At 23.9% G+C, this 8,836-nt stretch overlaps 3 protein-coding genes across 6 annotated transcripts in view; 1 reads left to right on the top strand and 2 right to left on the bottom strand.

Moving 5' to 3' along the window:
- The window catches only part of LOC126895793 (protein phosphatase 1 regulatory subunit 7-like), a 6,670-nt gene extending 4,908 nt beyond the window's left edge, over nucleotides 1–1,762 (bottom strand). The window contains exons 1-5 of one of the 2 annotated variants that reach the window (XM_050668028.1): nucleotides 1,513–1,762; nucleotides 1,339–1,457; nucleotides 875–1,071; nucleotides 544–706; nucleotides 156–464 (exon numbers count right to left, since the gene is read on the bottom strand). In XM_050668028.1, coding sequence (XP_050523985.1) covers nucleotides 156–464; nucleotides 544–706; nucleotides 875–1,071; nucleotides 1,339–1,457; nucleotides 1,513–1,537 — 813 coding nt within the window. In that variant the 5' untranslated portion in view covers nucleotides 1,538–1,762. The remainder of the gene's footprint in view (nucleotides 1–155; nucleotides 465–543; nucleotides 707–874; nucleotides 1,072–1,338; nucleotides 1,458–1,512) is intronic. The other variant, XM_050668029.1, reaches the window with a different exon arrangement.
- A 2,997-nt stretch (nucleotides 1,763–4,759) lies between these two features.
- The window catches only part of LOC126895771 (serine-protein kinase ATM), a 64,833-nt gene continuing 60,756 nt past the window's right edge, over nucleotides 4,760–8,836 (top strand). For all 3 annotated transcript variants that reach the window (XR_007701718.1, XM_050667985.1, XM_050667984.1), the window contains exons 1-3: nucleotides 4,760–5,027; nucleotides 7,267–7,425; nucleotides 7,496–7,610. Coding sequence is in view for 2 of the 3 variants with exons in the window: in XM_050667985.1 (XP_050523942.1) it covers nucleotides 4,941–5,027; nucleotides 7,267–7,425; nucleotides 7,496–7,610 (361 nt within the window). In the remaining variant the exon portion in view is untranslated. The remainder of the gene's footprint in view (nucleotides 5,028–7,266; nucleotides 7,426–7,495; nucleotides 7,611–8,836) is intronic.
- On the bottom strand, nucleotides 7,612–8,614 carry LOC126895798 (39S ribosomal protein L46, mitochondrial). The gene has a single exon (XM_050668041.1). It carries the CDS (start codon nucleotides 8,470–8,472, stop codon nucleotides 7,678–7,680), a length of 795 nt encoding a protein of 264 aa, XP_050523998.1. The 5' UTR covers nucleotides 8,473–8,614; the 3' UTR covers nucleotides 7,612–7,677.

Raw genomic sequence — 8,836 nt, 5'->3', positions numbered from 1 at the left:
ACTATGCCGCGACCCCACTGTGCTACCGTTTATTTTTCTTCTTAGACTGCTATTTGCAAAGCTGTAAGAGTTATGAGCAAACAATACAAAATATTTGTTTGATTTAAAGTTATTAAAAATATTAGAACCTGGGGAACATCCTGTAAAATACCTACCCAAAATTCAGTTAAATTTTCCAATTGTGTAACATTTTCTATTATTACAATCTTGTTCATTGATAAATCCAGAGTATTGAGTTTTAGATTTTTGTTAAGGTTTTCAATGACGGTGATTCCATTTTCTGATAAATATAATTCTTCAAGACTTTCTAATTGATCAAGTTTTTCAACTTTTATTAAACTATTATTTTGTAAACTTAATATTTTCAAGTTTTTTAAAGTATCCATATTTTGAATTTTATCAATTTTATTTTTACCAAAATATAATTCTGTCAAGTTTGTCAAATTATTTATATTTTCTATAACCTAAAATTATTAGAACAAATATTTTTATTGTATACATATAAAATTTGTTGCTCAATTATAGAATTTAATATATTCATACTTTAATTTTATTATCACCCAATTCCAATAATTTTAATTTGGATAAATGATTAATATTTTCTATTTTTGTTATTCGATTACTTGATAGATATAATTTTTCTAAGTTGACTAACTCTTTAAGACCTTCAATAATCTTTATACGATTAAAAGACAAGTCTAATATTCTAAAAAAAATTACATATTATTAATTTATAATTTCTTAACACTCAATTTTTCAAAGCAAAATCTTAAAATTATTACTAAAAATAATATAATATTAACTAGAGTTTGTAAAAATTAAGTTAATTAACATTGTATCATCTAATTTTATTTTACATTTATACAAGATTTACTTCAAATTAGTAAGATTTGATAAATTTTCAATTTTAGTGATTTGATTATCATATAAATCAAGTTCATTAAGTGTAACAAGCATTTGTAAATTTTCTATTGTTTTAATTCTATTCCAACGCAAACATAACAAACGTAAATTACTCATTCTTTCAAAATTTTCAATTTTATCAATTTGCTGATGATTTAAATCAAGTTCCTAGAAACAAAAAATGTATTATTAAAAGTCATTTGAAAAATGTTATTTTATCAATTTAGAAAAGCAGTTTGTTCTTATTTATGTTTTTGTAAGCTAATTAAAATTTTTATAATGTTTAACGGTGAGTTAAACTTGATAATAAAGTGATGATTTTATTATAGTACACAGTCAATGATTTTAATTTGAATCGAGGATTGCTTTGTTAATAATAAAACTTTTAGTGAAAGAACTATAAAATAAACTTTTATATTATAAAACTAAAAATACCTCAGCATTTTCATCAATGTCTTCATGACATTCTTCATACACAATAAGTTTTACACCATTTTCATCAACATGTTCTGTTGCTCTTTCGGAACACAATTCTGCATTATCTACTACGTTACCTGAAAATATTCAAATTTAAAGTTATACCCTAACTTTTTAATAAAAATTAATTACTACTTTTATTTTCATCAACTTCCATTTTTTCTTGTTTTATAATTGAATAAAATTGTACACAGGCAGAAATGTTCAAAATCTTAACTTATTTTCGTACCCTAAAATGTGTATAAAAATAATGAAATATTTAATATAATCTATTAAGTTTAATTAGATTAAGAAATTTGAATAATTTAATATTAATTCTTAATTTTATCGTAAATTAAGATAAAAAAATTGTATATACATAGATAACGTTGGATTTTTTTACCCGACGTTATCTATGTAACTTTGGCAAAAATTGTTTTATATACAACCAGAGATAAGATAAAAAAAACGGGAAAACATATTTGCCACGAACTGATAATGCTTTTACATTTGACATAGTAGTAATTGTTCAGAAAATCTGGTACTCCGACCATCTGATACCATACGCTATCATAACCACGACGGATTTTACTCCGACATTTAATTAAAAAAATGAGATGGTAATTATCTCCGACATTATCGATAGCTTAATACTTCGATTATGCATCGAAAGTTATGTTATATATTGATTATATTATTAGTAATAGCATAGTAAAATGAATAAGAAGTATGATCAATCAAATTAGTGCGCATTATATGCCTAGAAGCAAAATATGCAACCAACAATAAACTCATCGTGACGTCACACGTAAATACATTGCGTTGTATATATTCTATATTAAGGGGCACTGTCCCGATTTAGCCAAGTATCCTATTCATTTTACTATGAGTAATAAGGCGCATCGATCGTTTATGTTGCAATGTCAGGGTTACGTTGCTTTAACGTTTTTTATGTTTTTAATTAATTATTAATAATATTGTAAAATTTAAATTTAAATTAAAATGTTTTTTAAATTAGTATTCATTTTATTAATTTTTTTCACGAGTATTCCTTGATATTTTATTTATCAGTAGTTAAACATTTTATAATATAAAATAATTGTTGTTCCCCTTAAAAATATGTACTTATCACTTTTCTTTGTTATTAATAAAGTAACAAAGATGTCTAGTCCATTTAATTTATTTTATTTTATACTATAACTTGTGTATCATCAATACTATAAGTTAGTAAAAATATTTTATTGATTAATTTTAAAATTATATCTAGTCTAAATTGTAATTACCACTGTTCCATGAATCTAATATATTATTTAAAAAATTTTCAACACAAAAACAAACTCTTATAGCATTATTATTTAAACATAGTATTTATAACTAAATGAAAATTGTAATATTTAATAAATATATGATTATTATTAATGTGTAATATATAATTTACAATATTTTTTTAGTTGGGACTTAAAAGTTAATGGTCTAGTTTGAAATGTTTTCTGTAAGCTTAATTCCTATATACTTTCTCAACCACAAATCTATATACTTATACAAATAAATTGTTAATTTATTTTGTGCGTTTGAGAAGCGATAAAGATTTCCACATTAAAATTCTTTTACTTTTCTCGATTTGCAGATATATTTGAAAGTATGCGCCTTTTATTGAATCGATACACCAGTGCAAATCGTGGTCATGAAGGCTTACATTACTAATGAATCTTGATAGCAGAATATTCTAATAAATTCACTCCTATAAATCTATTTTGAATGTGATGATAACAAGGAATTTATTCATTTGTCTTGGTGACAATTTGCCTTTAGTAACATGACCAGTTGGACTTTGATCTAATCACCTGGGAATCTCAAAACTGTCAAAAAAGTGGCAATATGAAAACGATTTGGTCTATACAAGCAATGTACGACACCCACCCTTTTTTGAAGTCAAATCAGTGAAGTAGAATCGACAGCTTTTTTTTCTAATCTTTTTAAATCTTTTATTTTTTTTCAATTTAATAATTATTTAAATTATTTATTTTTTAAAATAATATCTAAAAAATATCTTTAGGTACTACTCTTTTAATTACTACAGTAAAAATAAAAATTTATCCATAGTATGTTTTTAAGCTTCACTTCAAAACAATTTTATGCTAAACATAATAGCTGTGACTTAAATAACTAATTTAATAGCCACGTTCAAAATATTTTCTTTAAGCTTTAGTGATATGTCTTTCTCAACCACAAGTCCTCCCTATACCCATAAACCACAAATAAAAGATTTTCGCTGTGTCAGAGTATAAATTTATTATTTGTCTATACTTAAGCGAATAATTGTTCACCTTGTATACAATAAATGTATACAAGGTGGACGACGGGATGGAAGGAGATAAGCTGACAGCACACAGTAGAGACCAGTTACTGTGGAAGGTATGAAAAACAACAATGACGTTTATGACAATGCAAATAATTGATAAATAAACTGCTCGATTGATTATTGCATACGAAGGTTGATGAGCATACATGACCTGTAAAAGTGCACATTGAAGGGCATCTCCAGTAATATAAGTATGGAATAATAGGCATTTATATATAAATTTTGTTTGTACCGCTTTAAAAGGACCCAAGTTAGTGAAATTGAGTTGTAGGAATAAAAGTGTATAATTTTTTTTTTAAGGAGGAATAAGCCCCCTAATATCCCCCAAAACTACAACCCCAGTTAGAAAATAATACTAAGTTTTCAAAATCAATAACAATTAAATTGTTATTGATCTGTCAGTATAAAATTTGTATGATGGTTTGACAGATAGTGTGTTAGGAATAATTAACATTTATGTATGCATTTATAGAAAACGGATTTGAATGAACATTTGTTCCGAACGTAGAAATAATAATAGATAGATAAAATATTTAATTGAATTAATGTTTTGTGGAACAAAAATATTTAGATAAAGATATCATTGACACAAATATTTATTATAATAACCACGATTATAGATACGAATTATCTATAATTGTAGAAATAACTAAAGTTTGGACATAATGTTTGTTAGAACAAATGTTTCAAGAATAATTGTTAATTGGAACAGTAAACATTTTTGGATAATAATAGCTTTGACACATAAAATTTGCGGAACAAAGGTTAGGTTCAGGATTATTACGTTGTAAAACACCAAAAATTAAAAAAATTACAGTGGTATTATGAGACGTTTTAAACTGTTAATTTTTATTTTAAACAGGTTTTTTTAAATATGTAATTTTAACAATCCTGGGCGATACTTGCAAATAAAAATGTTTTGGTAGCTATTGATGATTGTGAATTTAAGTTTGCTACTCTGTATCTATTAAGGCGCCAAAGTTGAATTTGATATTAGATTCATATCATTTCATTAATCATTTTACCTGACGAGTAAATTGAAACAAGATTACTTGTATTAACCATTCGTGAATAATTTTCAATGTTTTATTTTTTTATATTTTAATTTTTTGTTTATATCCAAAAATGTCTAATTTTGTATTATGTTTTCTCTAAACACTTAATACCATTACATGAAATTGTTAACATTTTTAGATTTTAAATAGGCTGTTCATAAAATATGAATAATAAGGATATTCGCGAGTTGAATAAAGATTTGAGTAATTGTATACGAAAGTTAGATTCCAATAAAATCACTGAAAGAAAGGTTGGTATGTTTAATATCATCATTATAAGTGCAAATTAGGAGGTGCTATTAATAATTCACACCCCTGAAATGTTATTAACATCCAAAGCAAATATTATTTCTTTATATTGTAAGTGTTTACATTGTCGTCGGTATACAGTGTGTACTTTACTTAAAACTAAGTAGTATGTTTTGGGTTTTCTACTATTATAGTGTAAATACGATAGCTGTAGGAAAAGCATTTATATTGTGTTGCTGTTTATTAATAAATAGATGAAAATAATCAGTATTGGGTAATTTTTTATCCAAAAAATGTTTGGAATAAATGAATCATGGAAAATTAGATAAATAAAACTTAAAAATTTGGAACAAATGTTAATTTTTATAAAAGAGTAAAGGAAAAAAATATGACAAATATAAATTTTCAATGTATAATATAGTTAATATAAATCTTATCAATTTAAATAATTTATGAATTTCAAAAACAACTTAAACAACTAGAATATATATATTTTTTAATTTAATTCATTTTGAAATAAATTTATTAAAGCATAAAATGTTATGTATATCATAAATTAGTTTTTAGACTTTTATAATATTGTAGTTTAATTTTTTGACAATCATTTAAGAAACAATAAACATAAATAATATATTTGAAAGTTACAATTTTTATATTGAAAAGTATTAAATAAAGTATAATGAAGGAAATATATTGGTTTTTTCAGCTGTATTTAAGTATAAACTTGTATTATGAAATATTTTATTTAAGGAACTTGAACTGGAACTAGTTAATTTTTAAGAATTTTCCCATTAATGCTTATATGTTTCTCAAATGATCGAGTCAATTGTCATAAAATATTCTATTTTATAGAATAAAATAAAATAAAATTTTATTTTTTTATTATTTAGCAACATAATAAATTATATAATTAATAATTAATATTAACTAAGTTGATAAGACTTATTAATTAAATATATGTGATATTATATGCATAATGCTATACATTACAAATTTAGATGATACTTAACTTTTTTCATAAAAAATCACTTATATAATACTAACTTAGTATTATCTGAAATTTTTCTATCTAAATAAATTGCTTTGTTAGTCTTAACACATCATCTCTAAACACAATCAATTTGTACAGATTATATTATACTATGAAATCTTACTTTATATAATATATAAAGTAAATATTCAGGAGATAATGAGTTTATACCATTTTTCATTTCTCATATAATATCATATTCTTGTAATTCAAAATAAAAACTTGAATAAATACATTGCTGTGCAATATTCCAGTTAGAATATTACATCGCATACATTAAAATATCAGATTAAATTATGTAATAAAATTCTATTTAATTATAAATAAGCTAATGGAGCAGCTTACACAGAAATTTATTAAATTTGTGAATAAAAGGGTATTTATTTAAATACATGACACCAAACCAAAAAATTAGTTAAAAATAAATAAACTATATGTTTGCTTATATGATCAATAACAAAAATTGAATTGAACATAAAAATTAATTCATTGTTCTTTTTTTTTTTTTATAGCCTTTAATAAAATAATAATTAGTTCAACAATTATAAACAAATAGTAAAAAGTATAACAGTGACAATACTATGTTATATTACAACGGTACAACAGATATGATAATAATTGTTAGTTAGCTCTAAAATAAAGAGAAATTAAACATTATATAAAATTATTGTTAGCAGAGTTTTTAATGTGCAAATTAAAAATCATTAATTTTAAATTTTAATTTAAAAGAATGGAAGAAGAGAGAAAAATAAAAATTTATTGTTCATTTTTTTTGCTAAGTATTAATTATAGATCTTACTGTCTATATAATAATTTCAAGTATCATTAAATGTTGGCCTTAAGTTCATGGAAACTTAGTGATTATGAATATATTTATGATTTTGCATCCTTTCTCTAAGCCAGAATTCAAAAAGAATTTAGAGGTTAAATTATTCTAGCTCCCTCGAACTCTCTGCATGATGATTGTCTTTGCTGGATAACAGATTCAAATCCAATACCGTGACCTATTTTATAATAGTTTAAGATTTATTTTCAAGACTCGCTTTTATTCCTGGTTGCCATATCAGTTACATATTTTATATTAGCTTATATTATCTTAGAAATCAACTTTCTGATAGAAAATATATTATCTTGAAATATTTCAAAGTTGGTTTTAAGTGTACTACTATTTAAAATGGATAGTTATAATTAATTATTTATTTACTTAATAGATATTCAGAGAAGAACTAAAACATCTCTTAGAACGTGACAATATTGTTGAATTTCTAAATAATAATTGTGAACTCAATGATCAACATTATGACATTCCTGAAGAAAACTTAGTTACATGGAAAAGTCTATTACTAAGTTGTCACAAATGCTTTATTATGGTTTGTTTATTATAAAAAGAAGACATTTTATGTTTAAATTATTTGTAATAACTAAGTTTAAAATATATAGGAAGTTGAGAAAGAGCTGAAAAAGCAAGTTAAAGTAAACAGTTTTAAAGTTCAACAGCCTATTTTAGATAGTTGTTCTTGTTTACTAAAAATAGTTATAAATAAAGCTAACCAAAGTAAGGAATGAATAAATTTAATTATTATTATGACTTATTATATTTATATCTAATTTAATAATATTTGTTACACCATATTATTTGATAAAAATAATTTTACACTTTTTGTATAAGGTTGTACAAATTTTTTTGAGAGTTCTTCCTCTGTTGCCCATTCATAATCATCCCGTAAACTTATGTTTTCTAAGTTTCCTCCTAAAAGAGCTGTTTTATAGAAAAATATTTTTGCACCTTGTATGTTAGATTGTTGTTGTTTTTCTTTGGGATATTTATATTTATAGAATCCACAAGGAGCATTACCATAAAATCTAGCTCTTATGGTTTCTCCACATAAATTTTGCAAAACTCTCTCTGCTGCTTGCCTTAATGTTTCACCGCTTTTCCATTTACCTTGAGGTAATATCCAAATACCCTCACAGCCAAAATTTTGCTTTAAAATCAAAATTAAATTTTGTTCAAGTTTCCTATTGAGTGATTTATAATCATTTTCTTTATCAGCTTCAGTTAAACAACTTGCAAACTTAAATTTGACTAATTCATTTTTATTTATATCTACAAAATCTTGTGCTGATTGATTAACTGCTTGTTCTATGTCTAAATCATCAACTTTACCTGTCTTTAATTTTTCCATTCTCAATAAATCTTTTTCATGTCGAAGTTCATGATCTGATTTTAAACTTCTTTCGTATTCGATTTCATGTAAAATTTTTTGAAATTTTTTTTCTATATCATTTAATGGTTTAGTAATCAAAGGTTTACGTTGAAGACAAATACCAACCATTACATCCCACTTCATATGATTAGTTGAGTAGAACTTAGAATAAAATGGATTTAATAGTCTAAAATTTCTTGTACAAAACATAATGTCAACTAGTTATAGCGTTTTACTTAAGTATTAATTATGCTATTAAATTTAATTTTATAGTTCTATTTGATAATTTCAAACGTTTTTAAATGTGAAAATAGTCATAGTTAATCTGGTGGAAGATATCATTCTTTGCTTTATCACTCATATTTTAGATTATTTTTTATCAAATAGATTTTTAAATTGGCCTGTTAAACATTATACAGTAGATAGATAAGATCTATTCTATGAGGGAAAACGTATTTCAGTCGAAAATATTATGGTCGAACTGGGAGCGCGTAAAATATCCGAAAATATAAATGTCGAATCGTATTTTGGCCGAAAAATAAATTAATCGAACAGTAACTTTCACCGAAAAGTT

This window comes from Daktulosphaira vitifoliae, unplaced genomic scaffold, assembly GCF_025091365.1.
Source record: "Daktulosphaira vitifoliae isolate Bord-2020 unplaced genomic scaffold, ASM2509136v1 Scaffold_1, whole genome shotgun sequence".
Lineage (NCBI taxonomy): Eukaryota > Metazoa > Arthropoda > Insecta > Hemiptera > Phylloxeridae > Daktulosphaira > Daktulosphaira vitifoliae.
This window is presented reverse-complemented; position numbering and strand designations above follow the sequence as displayed.

Bases quoted from the DNA above. Each gene is read 5' to 3' on its own strand.
- LOC126895798 (XM_050668041.1), bottom strand. From the start codon at position 8,472: ATGTTTTGTACAAGAAATTTTAGACTATTAAATCCATTTTATTCTAAG.